A 22,890-nucleotide genomic window follows, 5' to 3' on the forward strand; every position below is an offset into this window, starting at 1 on the left:
ACTGAATTGTGTGCCAAGTAATCCACTCCCTTTTCAACACACAATAGTTCAAGGAGAGGGGCTCAGTTGGTGCTAACACCTGTGTATGCCCCTTAACACTTTACCCCTCTGTTTGATAAAAAGTCCTTCAGCAGGCAACAGTGTCCAGCCAGAATGTGGTGACACCATTTACACTGTTATTTATTTTTAAATAAGTTTGCCTTACTGCTGGTGATAACCACTTTTCATTCATTGCAGGGTTACAAAATTTCTTTTTTTAAAATATATTGATTTCAGCGTTATAATTCTGGGGGTGGTTACATAAATCTATACATGTGAAGAAATTGCATACACACGTACTCACAAAGGAACATAACGGCTGTTGAAATCTGAGTAAGATCTGTAGGTTACATCCAGGTAAATGTCCTGTTTTTGAAGCTGTATAGCTAAGATGTACTATTGGAGAAAACTGAGTAAAACGTGCAGGAGACCTGTGAAATTCTTGCAATTTCTTGTGAGTGTATAATTATTCCAAAATAAAGAGTAGTTTTTCTTTTTAAGTAATTGATTTAGGCTTTTAATTGGTGGATGAATGGATCAACAGAATGTGGCTTATCAATACAATGTAATATGCCTCAGCCTCGAAAAGGAAGGGCTCCTGACACCTGCCACGACGTGGGGGGACCCTGAGGACACCGGGCTCAGCGAGAGCAGCCAGACCCAGAAGGACACATCCCGCAGGACCCCACTCCCCGGAGGTCCCCAGAGGAGTCCCGTCCACACAGACAGAGAGGAGATGGTGGGAGCCAGGGCTGAGGCGGGGGGTGGGGAATCCATGCTTCCTGGGGAAGAGTCTCAGTTGAGGAAGATGAGAAAGTTCTGGAGACGGAGGGTGGTAATGGCTGCAGGATTACATGAATGTGCTTTATGTCACAGCTGTACATTTAAAAATGGTTAAGATGGTCAGTTTTATGTTATGTGTATTGCACCACAGTTTTTAAAAGTAATTGATTTAGGTTTTTTAAAGGGGTTTTATTTGACAAACTATAAATATATAAGAGTTTAGATGGAAGGNCTGGAGTCCTTGGCTATGTGACCTTGCCCAATCGTTTCACCTTTGGGGGCTTAGGTCTTCCTGTTTGTGTTATGGGAGGTTGGGCTGGATTGCTGCCGTTTCTCTTGGGTGGTCAAAAGCTCAGATGTCTAGAGTGTCCCAACTTCTAGCAGGGGCCCTAGGAAGGGAGGAATCTGCAAAGTTCCAGGCCTGGGGCCCCTGGTCCCGGCTTCCGAGGGCTATGGAAAGCTCTGGTTTTAGAGTCAGCAAGGCCTGAATTTCAATTCTGAGTTCCTCCCCTTCCCAAGTTATATGACCCTAGGCAAGTGAATCCACCTCTCTGAGCCTCAGTTTGCTCGTCTGTAAGACGGGGAGGATGGGGCTCAACCCAACTGTTCTAAAAGCACATGGAGATAAAGCAAGTCAAGGGCTTAGCTCACTCCCTGGCCCCAAGTAGGCCCAAGATAAACAGTAACGGGTTTTCTTATTGTAGCTGACCTTGAACTTTAAGGCAACCTGTGGGAATAATAATACTAATAATGGCACATTTTACTGACTACTCACTGGTGCGAGGCTCTTTTCTAAGTGCTCAGCATTCAGTATTACTTCATTTGATGTTCTTGACAGCTCCAAGACAGACTATCATTACCTCCTTGTCATTACCCAGGAAACGGACGCCCAGAGAAGCTAAGCAATTTACCCAAGGTCACACAGCTAGAAAGTGAGAGAGCAGGGCAAGCCACTTTGCCTCTCTAAGCCACAGGCTCCTCATCTGTAAGATGGGAATGCTAGTACCTCTCTCTTAGGGCGGCTGTGCAGATTTAGCGAGTGGATACAGTGTTTCCCTAGGAAGACAGCTCTGGGTGAGGGATGGACCTGCATTTGAGAATCACTGAATTGTGTGCCAAGTAATCCACTCCCTTTTCAACACACAATAGTTCAAGGAGAGGGGCTCAGTTGGTGCTAACACCTGTGTATGCCCCTTAACACTTTACCCCTCTGTTTGATAAAAAGTCCTTCAGCAGGCAACAGTGTCCAGCCAGAATGTGGTGACACCATTTACACTGTTATTTATTTTTAAATAAGTTTGCCTTACTGCTGGTGATAACCACTTTTCATTCATTGCAGGGTTACAAAATTTCTTTTTTTAAAATATATTGATTTCAGCGTTATAATTCTGGGGGTGGTTACATAAATCTATACATGTGAAGAAATTGCATACACACGTACTCACAAAGGAACATAACGGCTGTTGAAATCTGAGTAAGATCTGTAGGTTACATCCAGGTAAATGTCCTGTTTTTGAAGCTGTATAGCTAAGATGTACTATTGGAGAAAACTGAGTAAAACGTGCAGGAGACCTGTGAAATTCTTGCAATTTCTTGTGAGTGTATAATTATTCCAAAATAAAGAGTAGTTTTTCTTTTTAAGTAATTGATTTAGGCTTTTAATTGGTGGATGAATGGATCAACAGAATGTGGCTTATCAATACAATGTAATATGCCTCAGCCTCGAAAAGGAAGGGCTCCTGACACCTGCCACGACGTGGGGGGACCCTGAGGACACCGGGCTCAGCGAGAGCAGCCAGACCCAGAAGGACACATCCCGCAGGACCCCACTCCCCGGAGGTCCCCAGAGGAGTCCCGTCCACACAGACAGAGAGGAGATGGTGGGAGCCAGGGCTGAGGCGGGGGGTGGGGAATCCATGCTTCCTGGGGAAGAGTCTCAGTTGAGGAAGATGAGAAAGTTCTGGAGACGGAGGGTGGTAATGGCTGCAGGATTACATGAATGTGCTTTATGTCACAGCTGTACATTTAAAAATGGTTAAGATGGTCAGTTTTATGTTATGTGTATTGCACCACAGTTTTTAAAAGTAATTGATTTAGGTTTTTTAAAGGGGTTTTATTTGACAAACTATAAATATATAAGAGTTTAGATGGAAGGTGGACAATACGAAAATCTTGAGGGTGGTCTGTGAAGGTCAAACATTTGGGCTTAGCCCAGAGCCTAATATCGCTGCTACTATTATTATGTTGTTATTATTATTATCCACAAGGTATCAAAGCTTCCATGCTCATACCCTGCCAGGTGCCCAGAGCTGTCTTCGAGATCCTCTGGGGAGATGGGAAAGATGCTAGGTATGGGGGTGAGAAGTTCCCAGAGCCTGAATTAAAGGCTCTGACCGAGTGGCTCTCTACTTCCCCAGAGCAGCTGAAACCCCACCATTTAGCTGTGGTCCTGGCCCCCAAAGCCCCTCCGCAGCTGGGCCAGGTGAGCAAACAGACGCCAGCCCAGCCTCTCCCACCCCAGCTAAAAGCAGGGAGCCTGAGTCCATGAGGGGGTGGAGTACATGGCCTCTGACCTCCCTCCCTGCTCAAATCCAGGGCAGGGCACAACTGTTGGGATCTGGCTCTCCCGGACTTCAGTGAAAGGTTTAGTTAGCATCAGGAAGCAAGGTGGTGACGGGTGCCCACACCCAGCCCGGCCTGAAGAGTTTGGGAAATCACCCGGCACAGAGCTGACTAGGGAAACAGGACAGCCAGACCAGTGTGTGGCTTCTCTCTCTGCCAGGGGGAGAGAAGGAGGCAAGGGAGGGTCTGCAAAGGGCCAGATCCTGGGTGGAGGGGTGTAGGAGCTTCCACAGCTGCTTACAAATTAAGACAATCAGTAGCTCGAGACAACACACACATACTATCCTACCGTTCCAGAGATCAGGAGTTCGAAATGAGTCTTTTGGCGCTAAAATCAAAGTGTCCACAGGGCTAGTTCTTTCTGGAGGCTCTAGGGGAGAATCCATCCCTTGCCTTTTCCAGCTTCTAGAAGCTTCCTGTATTCCTTGGCTCAGGCCCCTTCCTCCGTTTCAGTGCACATCACTCCCCCCTTTGGATTCCATCATCACACCTCCTTCTCTTTGATTATGGCCCTCTTCTAAAGACCCTGGGATGACACTGGGCCCCACCAGGACAATCCAGAATCATCTCCCCTTCTCCAGATCCTTAGGTCAACCACAGCTGCCCAGTCTCTTTGCAGGGAACATAATCCCAAGATTCAGTAACAAGGACCTCTACTCACCACCAGAGGGGAAAGGAGGAGGGCCTGGGGATAGTGGAGTTAGGGGCTGAGAATGGAGAGGGAAAGTGGGTGAAAAGGGGGTTGGGAAGAGGCTGGAGACTGGGTGAGGACTGGGAATGAGGTTAAGAGTGGGACTGAAGATAGGCCTTATGGCAGAATTGGGGATGGAGGGGCTGGGGATGGAAATGGGAGTGGGGATAGGGACAGTGTGGGGCTGGTGGGGCTGGGACTCTGTCTCTGGTGGACATGGGCATCCCACCCTGGGTCAGTACCCAGAAGGAGCCCCCATGGGCTTGTAGGGGGGAGGCAGAGGCCACTGGGGGAGACCAGGAGGCTGCCAGTGTGTTCTCACTCTGCTGCCACTCCACTCACCCAAGGCAAAGTCTCACATGCTCTTCTTACATTGGGGGCTCCTTCCTATTCTTCTCCTCTCTCCCCTCAACACCCTTCCCAGGTCTGAAGCTGGGGTCTGTCCTTGGTTTCTATCAGCTACCAGTGACCACCTGGTCCAGGTAACCAGTCCCAAAGACCATTGGGCATCCCAGCCCCACCATGATTCTCAGCTGCAGGGCCACTGTTAGCTCTACTCACCCCTCTTCTCTCCTCTCACTCCCACCATGAGCTTCAGTAGGAAAGGGACTGGTTTTTGTCCTTATGTGAATTTTCATAAACATCAAAAAACACACGTGCATTGTAAGAAACACAAGCTAGCAAAGAGAAAATTAAACTCACTGATAATCTTACGGCCCAGACACAACAGCTGTTAATATTGAGACATCTGCAGCTTAAAAAAATCATTTATATAATTTTTTTTACAAAGATGTGGGCGGATTGTATGGTTGTTACCCATTTTTTTCACTTAGAATGTCATTAACATCCTTCCATATTTCGGAGCATTCTTCACTATAATGCTTTTAAATTTTATTTTTTATTCTGAACTACAGTAAAACACATATAACATAAAACTGACCATCTTAACCACGTTTCAGTGCACCACTGAGTGGCATTGAGCACATTCACACTGTTGTGCAACCATACCCACCATCTGTGTCTAGAACTTTCCATCTTCCCAAGGTGAAGCCCTCTCCCCATTAAACACTAACTCCCCATCCGCTCCCTCAACCCCTGGCTCCCACCATCTACTGTCTGTCTCTTTGGATGACTCTAGGGAGCATAATGCTTTCAAGGTTCATCCATGTTGTAACAGGTGTCAGATGTCCTTCTTTTTTAAGGCTGAATTATATTCCGTTGTATGAATAGACCATATTTTGTTTACAAAGAACATTGGGGTTGTTTTTACCTTTTGGCTATTATGAATAGGGTTACTATGAACATGGGTGTATTAATCAGGGTTCTCCAGAGAATCTGTATCTATTATCAATCAATCTATCTATCTATCTATCTATCTATCTATCTATCTAACTATCCATCTATCTATTATCATCAGATTTATTATAGGAATTGGCTCACCTGATTAGGGAGGCCAAGAAGTCCCATGACCTACAATCTACAAGCTGGAGAACCAGAAAACATAATATAATCCACTGATATAATTCAGAACAAATCAGAAGGCCTGAGAACCAGGGCCTGATCGTGGGAGTTCCAGCCTGAGTCTGAACGCCGGAGAACCAGAAGCACCAATGTCCAAGAGCAGGAAAAACAGCACTCTCAAACAGAGAGCAAATTCCCCCTTACCCCACTGTTTTGTTCTATTTAGATCCTCAATGGACTGGATGATGCCCGTCTGCATTAGTGAGGGCAATCTTCTTTACCCAGTCCACTGATCAAATGCTAATCTCTTCCAGAAACACTCTCACAGACACATCAGAAGAAATGGTTTACCAGCTGCCTGGGCATCAGTCAAATTGATGCGTAAAATGAACCGTCACAGTGGGTGTCACACTGTCATTTTAATGGCTGTATAATATTCCATTACATGAATGGATGCATCGTCGTATATGAGACAATCTCCCATGTTGGAAAGTTGTTCTCTTTTCTTTTTTTTTCCTAAATAATGCTATGGCGAGAGGCGTCTGGGTGGCTCAGTTAGTTGAGTGTCCAACTCTTGCTTTCCGCTCAGGTTGTGATCTTGGGGTCATGGGACCGAACTCAGCAGGGAGTTGGAGCTTGCTTGGGATTCTTTCCCTTTCCTTCTGCCCCTCCTCCTGCTTATGTGCACGCTCTCTCTCTCTCTCTAAAATGGATAAATAAATCTTTTAAAAATAATAATGCTATGGTGAGTGTCTCTGAAGGCTTTAATCTTCAGGTAAAAAATACTAATCAAGTCTAATGCTTTTCTATCCAACATGGTAGCCTCTGACCACATGTGGCCACTAAGCACTTGAACTGGGGCCCGTGACATATGTTGAAACAACAGTATTTTGGGTATTGGGTTAAATACCCGATATTATTAGAATTCACATCAGTAGTTCCTGTTTACTTTCCAAAACGTGGTTACTAGAAAATGCTAAGGTATGTATGTAGCTCCCACAAGATTTCCACTGGATGGTACCGGGCTACTAATGTTTACTGGCAGCACCAAGCACTGTGCTAACGCCATCTCATTCATTGTCCCAGACACCGCAGGGGCTCCAGGGTGTGGAACTAAAGCTGCTTCTTTCGTGTGGTGCTCTTAATCGCCGGGACACCACCCCCCTCCACCCCCCCACCCGCCTCACAGGGTGATCTTACAGAGGAGAAAGCAGAGGCTCACAGAGGTTCAAGGGATCTGCCCCAGAGTCACACACAAGGAGGGGACACTGTTTCCCACAGTGTGGGAACCTTTACATGGCCTTAAATAACGTTGGACCCCATTGTGAGAAAGTCAGACTCTTGATTCCTCTTCCTGGCTGTTTTGGCCAATGAGAAAGGCTCCCTTGGGTGCTGCAGTGCCTTCTGTTCCTGGTGTCCCCCTCTGGGCTAGAATTCCACCTTTTGGTTTCTCTGGATTGATTTTTAGACATCTTTATTGAAGTATAGTTGACATACAATAAACTACACATGTTTAAAATATGTAATTCAATACATCTTGACATACGCACACACCTCTGAAACACCACCGCAATCCAGATAAGGAACTCAGCGTAGGGTTCTATAACTGCTTTCTGTTTATCTACTTTCCTAGCTTGCCATTTAGGGAAGCACTGCAAAACTGCTTTTTTGAAATAAATGTGTGGATTCACATTTTTGAAAACAATATTTAAGTTAATAATGGTGACAGACACAGCTGGACAAAGTTCAAAATCTGAAAATGCCCAAGGCTATGAAGGACCTGATTGCGCAACAGGTGAAATTTGAATACGGACTGTATATTATAATCGTATTGTATCGGAGTAAGATTTCCGAATTTGGTAAGTGACTTGTGGTTATGTAAGAGAGTGTCTAGTTGTTCGGAGATATATCCTTAAATATTTAGCAATGATGGGACATGATGTTCACAACTTGCCTTGAAATAGTTCTGTGAAAACTGGGGGCGGGGGGGGGTCGGTGAGGGAAGGAGGGAAGCAGGGAGAAAAATATGGCAAAATGTAAGTGATCGGTGCATTTGGGTGAAAGGAACACGGCAGTTCATTGTATTCCTGTGACTTTTCTGTTGCAATAGAAATAGTTCCAAAAAAAGTTGGCTAATCAAAAGTATTGGTGAGGATGGGAAGCAAGGAAACTCTCATCCCTGACTGGTGGAAATGAGTGATGGTCAAACAATTTGAAAACGATTTGACATTGGTCTAGTGTAGTACTGAGCGGGACAGGTCAATTGCTAGACTACGACAATGTCTTAAGTGTAAGTTTCTCACACAAGAGAATTTCATTGAGTGTGCACATCTACCTTGGAAGGCTGTCCGCCAGGTGGCCCAGGCTCCTTCCATCTGGTGATGTTTCCATTGTCAACATGTAATCTCCACCCCCAACATGCAGTTTTCAGGGTGACCCCAGCAGGAAAAGAAAGCATCTGAAAGACACACTGGATTCTTAATCCCCTCAGTCCAGAAAGGCTCGCCTTACGTTAGCATACTTTCTATCCGTCAAAATGAGTCCACAGGAACTCACAGGTGCAAGGGGAGCTGGGAAATGTAGTCTCTCGTAGAGCAGTGGCTCCTCTGTTTCCACTCTACCCTATGGAAGGGTGCCTGGGTGGCTCAGTTGGTGGAGTGTCTGCCTTCGGCTCAGGTCACGATCCCAGGGTCCTGGGATGGAGCCCCACGTGGGGCTCCCTGCTCAGCAGGGAGTCTGCTTCTTGCTCTCCTTCTGCTCTTCCCCTGGTTTGTTCTCTCTTTTCCTCTCTCTCTCTCTCTTTCTCTCAAATAAATAAATAAAATCTTAAAGGAAAAAAAAAAAACAAAACCTCTACCCTATGGAAAGGGAGCCTGAATCTTTGTGACAGAGCAGGCTGCCTCCACCACATTCACCGAAGTCACAGATGAACATATCCTGCCATCGGGAATTTCCCTCCTGGATTTACGTCCTCCTGAGAAACCATCACACACGGACGCAGGAGTCATACACAAAACTATTCAGAGCAGCCTTACTAGCCATAGCAAGACCCTGAAATTACCCTGAATACTCATGAATTGCAGACTCAGTAAATAAACGACGGTATCTTCATTCAATGGGATGCACATAAAAGGATGAACAACAGGGACATGTATCAACACGAATGGCTCTCAACAAGACGATGCTGGACAAAAAAAAAAAGTCACAAAACGGTACATCTGTTTATAAAATGATCAAAATTCAGGCTACCTTAAACAAATAATATTTAGGGTGGGGCTGCTAGCCAGCAGTCACACACCTATATGAATGTATCTTTTGTTAAAATACGGCAATATGGGTTGGCACCTAGCTGCTGCTTCAAGCCCCCCTCACCCCAGTGCACCCCCGGCCACCGTGACTTTATCCCTATGACCCTACAGACGTCTTCATGACCCAGAAGCTAAAGGGTTAAGATCCAGTAACTATTTTTAATCTTGCTTTAGACATGCATATAAGATTTTAAAAAAAGGAAATACTGAAAAAAAAAAAAAAAGCAGAAAAGGAATGGTGAACACCAACTCCAGAATATCTCCAGGTCATCCCAGCAGGAGGGGCGGAGGGGAAAGGCTGCCTGCAGTAAGAGTTGCACAAAGGTTTTTACCGGGGTCAGTGTGCTTCCTTCCTGTTTCCTTCCCAATACTCCAGGACAACAAGAGGAAGACATCACTAAACCCCACTAGGAGCCATTCTCAGGGCACGTGAACTGCTTCTGCTCCAACCACATCCCCAAATGGCTTCAAAGTTTCAAGAAATCCATCGGAATTGCTTTCTAATCTGGCTTAACTCCATTCCTTATTTGCAGAAGCATTGTCAGGTAAAATACAGGACACCCAGTTAAATTTGAATTTCAAATAAGATAAACAATGAATAATTTTTAGCATAAGTGTGTCCTAAATATTGTGTGGGATTGACTGAACCACTGAAAAAGTATTCCCTGTGCATCTGAAATTCAAATTTAAATGGGCATCCTGTATTTTTATTTGCTCAATCTGACAACCCCATTTTGGAAGTTTTTCCTTAACCAAACCCCTACCCCATTTCTCCCTCCAATAAGAGAGTTTCGCAAAATGTATTTTCATTGCCTCCACTTCTGAGATCCAATAACCCCCAATGGTTATTCTGAGGCTAACCTTTTGCTGTACTCCAATATTCACCTGCAGGGGAATAGTGACAGTTTGGGAAGCATATTGCCAACTGGGACTTCTGCCAGATTTTAAGGTTCAAAGAATTTTGACTTGTAAATCTAGCTCTGAAATTCAACGTTTCTCTCCAACATCCTGGCCAAGATCACTGTGGTCCAAAGGGAAAGATTCCGCCTATTCCTTCCCTTTCAAAGGGAGGGAGGAGAGCCCCACCCCCAAAGCCTAAGTTATGAATCGAATGGTGTCCCCCACCCCACAAAAAAGGTATATTGAATAGCAACTTCCCAGGACCTCGGAATGTGACCTTATTTGGAGACAAGGTCTTTACAGAGGTGATTAACTTAAGATGAAGTCATTAGGATGGGCTGTAACCCATATGACTGGTATCCTTAGAAAAGAGGAAATTTGGATAGAAACGCACTCAGAGGGAAGACACTGTGAAGGGACACAGAGAGCATGCCATGTGGAGACACGGGATTAAAGTGATGGGTCTACAAGCCAAGCAAGACCAACGATGGCCAGAAAACCACCAGAAGCTGGGACAAGCAAGGAAGAATGCTCCCCTACAGAGGTTCCTGAGGGAGCAGGGCTTTGCCGACACTGTGATCTCAAACTTCCAGACTCCAGCCCTGGGAAACCATACAGTTCTGTTGTTTAAGCCCCCAGGTCTGTGGCACTTTGGCAGTTCTAGGAAACTCATGCAGATTTTGTTTTTCCATCTTGAAACGGACTTGGTGGGTTGAGATAGTGCTGCCCAGAGCGTGGAGCAGGGCAACATGTTCCCAGTAGGGTCAATAACTCATCCCCATCTGCTCAGGGCTTTCCCAGGTTTGGTTGAGCAGGGAGCCCGATGGGGGCCTGATCCCGGGACCCTGAGATCATGACCTAAGCCAAAGGCAGACGCTTAACCAACTGAGCCACCCAGGCCCCCCAATTGTTTGATTCTTCTGATTATGCTCAGGAGAAAAGCTCAGTTTGGTGAGACATGTCTTTAACACCTCACTGACACTTGCTAATTTCCCTTAAAAAAAAAAAAAGATGAGGTTCAAAGACTGAGACAGGGGAAACGATATGGCAGTGACTCGAAAAGCTGAAAACAGAATGACAACATGACACAGCCACTTCACTCGTCGGTACTCACCCAGAAGGACTGAAAACAGGGTCTCGAAGATGCTTGCACACCCACGTGCACAGCTGCATGACTCATAATACCCAAAAGGTGGAAGGAGGCCCAGTGTCCATGAGTGGATGAACAAACAAAGCGCGGTGGGGACGGCGGCACAACAATGTCAACGTGTTTAATGCCACGGACTGTACACTTCAAAACGGTTAAAATGGTAATTTTTCTATTATCTATATGTTTACCGTAATTTAAAAAAAAGAGGGAGCGGTAAATTGTGTCAAAAGCTGCTAACAGGACTAACACCACAATGAACTGATGACTGACCGTTGAGTTTGTCGTAACTTTAGGTCCCTGATTTGAGATCTTTCTTCTTTCTTAATATAGGCATTTACAGCTAAACATTTCCCTCTAAGCACTGCTTTAATTGCATCCCATACGTTTTTGATGTTATGTCTTCATTTTTGTTCTTCTCAAAGTATTTTCTAATTTCCCTTGTGTGACCTTTGATTTGGCTATTGAAATTGGTCATCGAATGTGGCCATCTGGAAGCCATTAGTGACCCCGACAGCTGGTGTCTCAGTGGAGTCGTGATGGGAGAGCCCAATTAGAGTGGGTTCAAGAGATAATGATGAAAAGTGAAGGAGTGGAAACCAAGAAGATATTCAACCCTTAGAAGGATGTTTTTTTCTGTAAAGGTAATAACTGAAGAACTTTGTGGGATCACGTCTACGCTTTTTTAAGATGGGAGCTATTACCACATGTTTATAAGCTAATGGGAATAATCAAGAAGAGAGAGAACATCTGAGGTAGTAAGAGAAAGCAGAGACTTATTTAGAGTGATGACCTTGAGTGGAATGGAATCCAGGATGTAGGTAGAGAGTTGGCCCTGGCCGGGAGCCTGGACAACTCCGTCATCATAACAAGAAAGAAGGCAATGTTGATGGCCTAAGTGCTATGGAAGTTAACCTTCTGTGGCTTTGTGTTTGCAGAAGACTGGAGGCAAGGTCAAGAACTGAGAGTCAGGAGGAAGGGCAAGGTTTGAGGGGAGAAGGGACATTACCACATGAGAGAGTGGACGAGTGAATGGACCAGGGCATGTAGTAGGATCACTGGGCAGCAGATCTGTGGTCAAAAATCTCAAGGAAGGCCAGTCAGCATGGCTGCGTCTGAGGCTTCCCTACGGGTGAGGAGTAGATGGGGGGCTGGCTTTAATCTGCCTGTCTGACCACATAAATGTGATGAAGGAAGAGGCAGATGAGGGAGTTGAGGACATACATCAAGTTGTGATTGTAATGACAGCCCATGGCTCTCAACAGAGTGAGGGGACAAGGGAAAAGGGTGGGGGGCTCACGGATTATAAATTCTGGCAGAGCTAAAGGATTCTTTGGATAGGAATACCAAATGGAACTAGCTAGAAAGAAAAGAAGTGTGGGTTGGTGAGTAGGGTGCTTGAGAACACGGAAAGTGATGCAGTTTTTGGAAATGACAAGGTCTAAAATAAGACCATGAGAGGTGGGGGCTGAGGGAGAGTGGAGGACAAGGTGACAGGGAAAGAAGAGCGGAAAGAATTGGAAGTTGCATACCAAGAAGGATCATCAAGCTCACTGGTTCTCTCAACCAAGGGTGAATCTGCCTCCAATGGACACTTGGCCATATCTGGAGACATTTTTGGTTGTCACACCTTGGTGGTGGGTGTCGGGGAGTGGGTGGAGACCAGAGATACCACTCAACACCCCACAGTGCACAGGCAGACCCCACGACCAAAAATGGTCCGGCCCCAAGTGTTAGCAGTGCTGAGGCTGGGAGACCCTGGCGTGTGTGGATACTGAAGTCACTAAGAATTACACCCAGAGAAGTGTTCGAGAGAGGAAAAATAAACCAGGACATAGAATAGGAAGGGATGAGAGGACATCACCTGAGGCTGATAGATAAACAAGCTGTGGGTATTGTTAGGTGACCGGAGAGTCAAAGCTGCAGAGTTTCAGAGAAGGGTTAGAAGCCACGATGAAGGAAGGGTGCCTACCTCACCCCAAGGGGCACAAGGGTGTGAGGAGCTGGGAGAGAAAACAGCCATGACCTAGAGCCTCACAGTCCTTGGGGGAGAGCCAAGCTTCTGCTGGGGGAGAAGGTAAGGAGCGTGTTTTGTCAAGAGGTTGAGAATACAGGGAATTTTGCTTAGGACGGACTGTGATTTCCTGAGGACACAACTGAAACATTTCAAGATTCGAGGAGGACTACTAAAAAATGAAAAGGCATACCACTAACTGGAAGTAGATATTTGGAATACTTACATCTCACAAAGGGCGGGGCGCCTGGGTAGCGCCGTCGTTAAGCGTCTGCCTTCGGCTCAGGGCGTGATCCCGGCGTCGTGGGATCGAGCCCCACATCAGGCTCCTCTGCTATGAGCCTGCTTCTTCCTCTCCCACTCCCCCTGCTTGTGTTCCCTCTCTCGCTGGCTGTCTCTCTGTCAAATAAATAAATAAATAAAATCTTTAAAACACACACACACACACACAAAAACAAAGGGCTTATTTCCAGAACACACACAGAACTCTTGCAACTCAATAATAAGAAGACAAATGACAAAGAGCTCGGAACAGACACTTCACAAAAGAAGACAGAGAGACAGCCAAAAGGCACATGATGAGATGCCTAAAATCATTAATCATCAGGAAGTGAGCATTAAAACCACAAGGATATAGCATTACACACCCATCAGATGAACTAAGATTCTAAAACAACAATCTGTCTCTAGAAAGTGACATAGAGGATATGGAGTAACTGGAACTCTCATACATCTCTGCTGGGTATGTAAGATGGTGGAACCACCTTGGAAAATGATGGCAGTTTTCTTAAAAGTAAAACCCCTCTACCTGATTCAGCCATTCCACTTGATCCTTACACAAGAGAAGCAAAAATGTATGCTTGCACAAAGTCTCGTGCACAAATGTTCAGAGCAACTTTACTTACCATAGCCCAAACTGGAAACAACCCAAATGTTCATCGTTTGGTGAATGGACTAATTCTAGTACACTTAGTACATCCATACGATGAAAAGGATTGAATCGATGCATATACACAACAGCACAGTGAATTTCAAAACATAATGGTGAATGAAAGAAGCCAAAGACTATATACTGCATGATTCCATTTTATGAAATTCTAACTAAGGGAAATCCAATCTAGAGTGACAGAATATTGGACCAATGATTGGGGATGAGATGGGACGGAGATTGATTGCAAAGGGACCATGGGACTTTGGGGAGTCATGGAAATGTTCTCTATCTTGACCGTGACAGTCATTACACAGTTTTGTCAAAACTCATCAAACTGTACATTTAAAATGGACATATTTTATTATACAAACATTATACTTCAATAGAGTGGGCTTCAAAACAAGATGGACGGGGAAGGAGAAGAGAGAAAAATACAGATGTACAGAGTTGCGGTCTTTGGATTACGAAGTCTACGTTATCTAATCACCTGCTTGTTTTCCCCCTTAGATGTTACATCAAGGGAATAAAAATGGTGGTATCTTGGAGTATCCAGGCTATACTGACTGAGAAGGGGCATGAAGGAACTTTCTAGATCTTGAACAGGGTGATGGTTACACAGGTGTACATCCATGTGAAAAAAAATCATTGGGCTACACAGTTAAGATGTGAACTTCACTGAGTGTATGCTATACCCCAAAAATTTTTAAAAATTATACCATGGAACTCTTTTCACATCAATAAAAATGAACGTACAACATCATTTTTATTGCTGACACCCCGCTTAAATGACTCCTCTCTCTACTAAAATGGCTCCCCAAAGGATTTGATGCTTCTGAAATGGATGGCAGATCTCAACAGCCTAGGCCGTTCCCAGACTTGCCCTTCTGCTTATCCGTTGTTTTCCTTGGACCTGTGGCTGCCCCCTTCCCCACTCCCCCCTACCTCTCTGACTGGCAGGCCCTCCTTAGTCTCCTCTCACTTCAACCCATTCCTGGGGCAGGGGTGGGGAGCGAAGATCTCACCAACCTGGGAAACATCAGATATGCAGGTATTTAAGGCCAAGAGACCAGAGGAGATTATTGAGGGGGTGTGGATAAAGATGAGGGTACAGGACTGAGGCCAAGAGCTCTCCAAGGTGAGGAGTGTCTTTAAAAGACAAATCTGGGGGCTCCTGGGGTGGCTCAGTTGGTTAATCATCTGCCTTAGGCTCAGGTCATGATCCCAGAGTCCTGGGATCAAGCCCCGCATCGGACCCCCTGCTTAGCAGGGAGCCTGCTTCTCCCTCTCCCTCTGCCTTCTCCCCTGCTCATGTTTGCTCTCCTTCTCTTGCACTCTCTCTCAAATAAATAAATAAAATCCTTTAAAACAGAAGTCAAATTCAATAAGAGAAAAAAATTTCATCACTATGCAGACATCCATCAACAAGGAACTGTTTAAAAACATATACATATGTTTTTGCTCTCCGTCTGCCTGCCGCTCCCCGCTTGTGCTCTCGCTCTCTGTCAAATAAATAAATAAAATCTTTTTTAAAAAAGTAAATACAATTAATATTCCACAATATCAATACTTGATAATTTTTAAAGATTTTTAAAATTTATTTTTGAGAGAGGGAGAGAGCATGAGCAGAGGGAAGGGCAGAGGGAGAAGCACACTCCCCACTGAGTAGGGAACCCAATGCAGGATTCAATCCCAGGACCCCTGCCACATCTCACACCGAGAGTCAATGTCCCCTTTCCCTCCCCTTGAATTTTGGTTTGGCCCCGTGGCTTGCTCTGACAGACTGTGGCAAAGAGCTGCCATGTGACTTGCAGGCCAAGCTTTTAAGAAGACAAGTGGCTTCAGCCTCCTCTCTCTTGGGAGCCGGTTGTCCTGTGAGACGCGAAGACCACCATACCGTGAGGAAGCCCACGCAGCCACGTGGTGGGAGAGAGATGCCCAGCCAACGGAGGTGAGGCTCCTGATACGTGATTGTAGAATGTTCACTGTGGATTTTCCAGCCCCAACAAACCCCACATAGAGAATGATCACAGAAGCCCAGGCCAGATTCCCCAACTGTAAGAAGTGATAAGCTGTGGCTGTTTGAAACCCCTAGGTGTATGGGATGATTTGTTACGCGGCACTAGCTGACGGAAACGACGATTATCACGGTGTGTAAACAGCTCTGCCATAAACAGCCTTATGACCAATTCTTGGTGCTCACCTTTGATCATTTCCTAAAAATGAGTAACTAGAAGCAGCCTACGTGAATCTGAGACGTGGTGTCAACTGTGTTTCCAGAGAAGTTGTAGCGATGTCAGGGAGCTGTTTACGGGAGTCCGCATCTACCCTCAGCCTCTTCAGTCCTTGGTTTGCCATTTCTTTTCTTAATTTTCAATTTCTATCCATTTCCACAGGCGTGTTTGGCATGCATCTAAGAACCGGTAACGGTGATCAGAGCTTCTCCCTGACCACAGAGTAATAACCTAAAACCAGCAGGATGGACTGATTTTGTAGCCAAGAGTCAAACCCACCCCCCCTACCATCCCTCCATCCCTCCATCCCTCCTGTCCTACCCACTTACATGGATTCATTCACTGAGAACATACTACACAAACAAAGCTGGTAAGAATAAGGCAAACATTAACTAGCTGAGTGCCTACGATGTGCCAGGCACTGTTCAAAATTAACTTTTTAAAAAAGATTTATTTATTTGACAGAGAGAGAGAGAGCAAAAGCAGGGGGAGCAGAGGGAGAGGGAAAAGCAGGCTCCTGCTGAGCAGGGAGCCGGACACGGAATTCAATCCGAGGAGCCCGGGATCATGACCTGGGCCAAAGGCGGACGCTTAACCAACTGAGCCACCTAGGTGTCCTAAAAGTTGCTTTTTTTTTTTTCCATTTCCTTTTTTTTTTTTTTTAAGATTTTATTTATTTATTTGACAGAGAGAGAGACAGCCAGAGAGAGAGGTAACACAAGCAGGGGGAGTGGGAGAGGAAGAAGCAGGCTCCCAGCGGAGGAGGTCGATTCGGGGCTCAATCCCATAACACCAGGATCACGCCCTGAGCTGAAGGCAGACACTTAACGACTGAGCCACCCAGGCGCCCCTTTTTTTCCATTTCCGTCACTATCCACTTCACTTTTTTTTTTAAAGAATTGTTTATTTATTTGTGAGGGGGTGAAGGGGCAGAAGGAGAGGGGAAGCGGACTCCCTGCTGGGCGAGGGGCTCGATCTCACAGCCCTGAGATTGTGACCTGAGCCAAAAACAGGAGTCGGACACTTAACCAGCAAGCCAGCCAGGCGCCCCACCACTTTAATTTAAATCAGTGATTTTTGGGACGCCTGGGTGGCTCAGTCGGCTAAGCTCCTGCCTTTAGCTCAGGTCATGATCCCAAGGTCCTGGGATTGAGTCCCGAATCGGGTTCCTTGCTCCGCAGGGAACCTGCTGTTCCCTTTCCCTCTGTTTGCTGCTCTCCCCACTTGTGCTCTCTTTTGAGCGCAAATAAATAAAATATTTTTTTAAAAAATCAGTGATTTTCAACTGTGAGTAATTCTCCTCCCCCCGCAGGAGGACATGTGGCGATGTCTGAGACATTTTTGACTGTTGTAATGGGGGAGTGCTACTGGCATCTAGTGAGGAGAGGCCAGGGATGATGCTTGGGGTGGCCTTCCCCAAACAAAGAATTACCCATCGTAAAATATCAGTGGTTCAGAGGAGGAAAAAATAGAATAGAAAACATCAGAAGGCACTTTTCAAAGTAAGGATAAGTATCATTTCATGAAACATCTGCAATTTTTGTGCACTCAGACACTACACAAGATGTATCTCTCCTTGCGAGTCCTAATCAAAAAGGTTTGACAAAAGCTGTCCCAAGGACCACGGAGCTGATTAAGACCCTCCGGCTTCAAGGAGCTCACGTTCCCCAGATGATAAAGAACAAAACAAATGAATTGACGTCACTGTTTTGGACAGCCATTTAAACAAGGCAAAGGTTCCAGGGTGGGCCTGGAATATTAGCAAGCGGAATCAGGGAAGACTTTTCTAAAGAGGTGACGTTTGAGGGGAGATTTATGTGTCGGGAAGGAGCTAGATTCAGGAAGACGACACAAGCAAAGCCCAGGAGCCTGGCTGGGGCTTGGTGCATTTGAGGAACCGAAAGCTAGAGCCAAGTGGGGAAGGGAGGGTGGACGTAGGTGAGCGAAGAGGTCAGCGTGGGTGACAGGGAGCCAAGGGGAGGGCTTTAGGCAGGGGAGGGTCATGGTGAGCTTTCTCAGGTTGCTGAATGAAGAAGGAACTGCGGGACACAAGGGAGAAGCTGAAACGAACAAGGGAGAAGCTGGAACGCACATGGGCTGTTACCCAGGGTGCTAACTAGCACGCAGGAGGTGAAAAGTAGTTGAACGGTGGGCAGGTAGAGCAGGTGAAACAAAGGGAGGCAGTGAGGTCAGGGGGGTGGGGGAGTGTTGGGGGGAGGGACTGCGGGGGCTGTGGCAGCTGACGGCCCACCCTTCTCCCCAGGGCAGGGCGTGAGCTCAGGCCCTAGGGGAACCGGCTGGGCAGGGCCACCCACCTGACTCACAGCAGAAACTGGGACAGCCCATGCTGCCCACCTACGTCCACAGTCCCCATGTGGGAATGCCACGCCCCGGGCCGAACACTGGCTCCCCCCACCCCCAATCCGTCAGTGACACCTAGATCTAGGCTTCTGGCAGGGGTACCTCCAAGGCCCCCTCCAAGCTCTTCCACTTCCAGGTCTTCCTCTCAGTCCTGCCCTGATTTCATAAGGCGGGATCGTCTGTGTCCTGTTCTCTCTCCCCATCAGACTGGGATCTACTGTGAACACAGAGGGTACAAAAACTACCCTTATCTAGGGCACCCAGCATCAATGTTAGGGTCCAGCATTTAGGCTCTGTCTGCCTGGTGAACTCCTATCTATCTGTCAAAACCCACCTCAAAAGGACCCTCCTAAGGGAGGACTTCTTGGACCCCTGTGGTTCCTGGCTAACACAATCAATAATTAAAATCCATTAACAGCGAATACAAACTGAACACTTACTATGTTCCAGGCCCCATTCTGAGGGCCTTACAGCAGCCCTAGGATGTACGTTACCATTATCCCTAGTTACAGATGGAAAACGGAGGCTCAGGGATACACGACTAGTAAGTAACGGGGCCCAGATTTGAACTTGGGTGACTTCAATATTTTACTTCAGCAGCAGGTCTCTTTAAATCCTTCCCTGTGAGATTGGTTTGATCATTGCCATCTTCCAGATGAGAAACTTCAGGCTTGGGGGGGGGTGGGGTGGGGGTTAAAAAATGTGCCTAAGATCACACAGCATGTCATGGGTTGAGCCAGCCTGGCAGGTGGGGCAGCTGCCTGTAAAGCTCTCAGCTCTTAACCTTCCACCCTTCTCACCTCTTGGTTCAAAGCGCAGTTGATAAGCATCTGTTTGTGTGGCAGGCACCACTCTAGGCTCTGGGGGACACCTGTAAGAAGGCGGTGTTTGAGCTGATTTGGAGGAAAAGAAAGGTCCCAAACGTTACCAGAAGCCTTCCTACGTCCATCCGTTTGCCCATTCTTCTCCTGCCAGGAATGCCTTTCCCCCACCTAACAAACTCCTATCCATCCTTCAAAGCCCAGCTCCAATACGCATTCCTCCTAGGAAACCTTTCCACACCAATCTCCCAGGCAGAGTCTGCAACACCCATCCTTGGGCTCCCACAGCCTGGGGTCCATAGATGAATGGAAAGGTCTCGGTAGGAGTTAGCCCCACCAAGCTGGAAGCTCAGCTAGGCCCCGACCCAGTGGGCACAATGGAGTTGATTTTTATATATTTATTTTTATTATTACTTTTAAAGTAAGCTTCATCCCAACGTGGGGCTTGAACTCACAACCCCCAGATGCAGTCGCATGCTCCACCGACTGAGCCAGCCAGGAGCCCCTGGGGCTGATTTTTAAATTAAGGAATAACCAATTCATTGGTAAGGGGACTAGAACGGGCCGTATTAAAGGTCCTGCGCCTCCGCCCCCTTCGGGCTCCGCCTCGCCTTCGCCCCGCCCTCGCCCCACCCCTAAGCATGCCGGTCCGGCTCCCTGGACGTGGGCGGCCGGTGAGCATGCGCCCTAGGCGCAAAGCACGCCGGGAGTTGTAGTTCCGCCATTGGACGGAAGCCGGGAAGGACGTCGGAGGGATGTGGCCCGGAATATTGGTTGGGGGGGCCCGGGTGGCGGCAGGTAGGTCACCCGCGCTGGGGCCTCGCCTCGCCGCCCGGTTCCCCCCGCGGCGGACGCCCAAGACCGGCCTGGCCCTGCAGCGGAGCCTGCACGCGACGGCGGCCCGGGCTCTCCCGCTCATTCCCATCGTGGTGGAGCAGACGGTACAGCAGTCGCGGGAACTCGGCCCGCGGTGGAAGTTGGGGGTCTCCGGGCCGGGGGCACGACCAGCTCCTGACCCTCACCGCCATCTTTCTTCCCCAGGGTCGCGGCGAGCGCGCCTATGACATCTACTCACGGCTGCTGCGGGAGCGCATCGTGTGTGTCATGGGTCCGGTGAGTGCCCCGCCGGGATCCTCCCCTGCGCCTGCCCAGACCCCACGCGCCCCTCCTCCTGGAACCCCCTTGACCTCTTGACCCTTCCCCCTTGACTTTCCTACCAAGGCTCTGCCCTGGTCCCAGTCTGACACCCCACTTCCTGGGCACATAAGCCTCCAGCCCCCTCTTCTGGCCCCCACCCCCCACCCCCACCCCTTCTTCATACCCTCTGCTTTTCCCTTCCTGATCTCTGACTCCCTCCCTCACCAGTGATCCTCCTCCCCATTCCTGGCTCTGATTCCTCTCCCCAACCCTCCTGACCCTGTCCCTTCCTTGCCCTGAGCCCACTGGCTACCCCACTTGTGCCCCTCCCACCTCCCCTCCTTGGTCCTGAGTTCCCTCCAACAGTCTTACTCGGGCTCTGACACCCATCCTTGTTCCCTGACTTCATCCCCAGCCAACTCACAATTGCTTCCCTTAGCCCGCTGCGTACCCCCAGCTGGGCCAGCCCACCCTTCCCGCTTACTTACAGATCGACGACAGCGTCGCCAGTCTGGTTATCGCGCAGCTGCTGTTCTTGCAGTCCGAGAGCAACAAGAAGCCCATCCACATGTACATCAACAGCCCTGGTGAGCAGAGCCTTCCCTGGGGGCCAGGGCCGCTTCCTGGGACACTCCAGCTGACTCAGGGGACAGAACCCCCCCCCCCAACTTCCATCAAGGAACACTCTCCCTCTGGAGGAAGAAAGGGTGCTGAGCTTCCTTCGGAATCCCAAAACTGTCTCAAAATCTCCAAAAGTTGCCTGTTCCTTGCTTTGAAATTTAAGTTCACGAACTGGTAGCTGAGCCTGCCTCTTTGATCCCACACATAACATTTTACCAACCTGACCTGGTGGTCAGCATTTTAAAATTGGTAGCTGCCGCCACCAGCACCACCCCCTCCCAAAAGAGGGAGCGCCGACTGTGCCCTGTACTTTAAGCGTTTTATAGGCATTGGACTCATCTGGTCCTTGTGGCAGCTGCCGGTGGTAGGTACGGTTTAGTGATTCCCAGTCTGCCAGGAGACACTGTGGCTGGGAGGCTGGGTAACTTGCCCAGGGTCACACAGACGACACTGCCAGGACAGGCTGGCTCCAGAGCTTCCCTCTCGGCCACCACTCTCCCCGATTTCCACTTTCTCTGCAACTCTGACAGGTCTGGTCCCCCTGGGCCTGTGTCCACAGGTGTGGTAACAGGGCACTCTGGAGCACGTGCTCTCCTTTTTGCCCCCACTTAGTTCGTGTCCCCGTTGCTGTCACCTCCCCACGTTTATGACACCAGCTTTAAAGGGCTTCGTCTACACAAGCCCTCCCCAAGGCCGCGGGGGCTGCACTAGGGGAAGGATGGGGGAAGGAGCCGGCACTGCCCCTCACTCCCACCCCACCTGCAGGTGGCATGGTGACGTCGGGCCTGGCCATCTACGACACGATGCAGTACATTCTGAACCCCATCTGCACATGGTGCGTGGGCCAGGCCGCCAGCATGGGCTCCCTGCTTCTGGCCGCTGGTACCCCGGGCATGCGCCACTCGCTCCCCAACTCCCGCATCATGATCCACCAGCCCTCTGGGGGTGCCCGGGTGAGTGCTGTCCGTGCAGGTTGCTTTGGGATGGGGGATGGTGTCTGGACAGAAGGACCCACTGGGGGGATGTCACGGGGGAGTGTCAGTGTTTGAAAATGTGGGTTTTATAGTGATTCATGTACGGTGAGGCCAGCAGATCAGGAAAGGGCTGCCTTGGAAAGATGGTTTGTTACTCTCAGTTCCCAAGGGGCCGGGGCGGGGGGGGGGCACGCCACGTCATGCTTGGCCACATGGGAAGCACCAGGGTCCTCAGGAGGCAGACAGCGGGTGTTGGGAGGGGACAGGGATTTTTTTCTGTGGTTTCTGCAGGAAGGAACAGTGAAGCAGGGTCAGCAGGCTCAGATTGGCTAGTTTGAATGATTTCAGTGGGCTTTGGGGTATAGGGGCTGGCCTAGTTGTCTGGCCCCAAGCCCTGGGGGGATGGGGCAGGAGACAGTGGCCCTGAGTATGAGAGCCCCATGGAGGAGGTGGTTGGGGGTGCGCACTCTGGACCGGCTTGTTTGCCTGTGAAAACTTACAGCTGAGCTGGACCTGTCTGCTCTCTCCTGGAACCCTCTTGCCCTGGAAGAGGCAAGGCTCCACATACGGAAAATATGGTTAATACCCCCGAAGCTTTCGGGTGCCTGGGTGGCTCAGTCGGTTAAACATCTGACTCTTGATTTTGGCTCAGGTCATGGTCTCGGAGTGGCAGGATCGAACCCTGCATTGGGCTCCCTCCCAGCAGGGAGTCTGCTTCTCCCTCTCCCTCCGCCCCTTCCCTTTAATGAATAAATAAAATTTAAAAAAAAAGTACAGGAAGCCTTCCTGGTGGGGGCAAAGATGCAGCAGGACGTGCAGGGCCTCGCAGACGAAGCCCCCCCATCCCCA

General features: G+C 48.3%; 1 protein-coding gene across 2 annotated transcripts in view; it reads left to right on the top strand.

Moving 5' to 3' along the window:
* Positions 1-20,021: 20,021 nt before the first annotated feature.
* The window catches only part of CLPP (caseinolytic mitochondrial matrix peptidase proteolytic subunit), a 5,508-nt gene continuing 2,639 nt past the window's right edge, over positions 20,022-22,890 (top strand). Inside the window, exons 1-4 of one of the 2 annotated variants that reach the window (XM_034657614.1) lie at positions 20,022-20,250; positions 20,351-20,422; positions 20,886-21,033; positions 21,833-22,020. In XM_034657614.1, coding sequence (XP_034513505.1) covers positions 20,065-20,250; positions 20,351-20,422; positions 20,886-21,033; positions 21,833-22,020 — 594 coding nt within the window. In that variant the 5' untranslated portion in view covers positions 20,022-20,064. The remainder of the gene's footprint in view (positions 20,251-20,350; positions 20,423-20,885; positions 21,034-21,832; positions 22,021-22,890) is intronic. The other variant, XM_034657615.1, reaches the window with a different exon arrangement.

This window comes from Ailuropoda melanoleuca, chromosome 4 (genome assembly GCF_002007445.2).
Source record: "Ailuropoda melanoleuca isolate Jingjing chromosome 4, ASM200744v2, whole genome shotgun sequence".
In the NCBI taxonomy this organism is placed as follows: domain Eukaryota; kingdom Metazoa; phylum Chordata; class Mammalia; order Carnivora; family Ursidae; genus Ailuropoda; species Ailuropoda melanoleuca.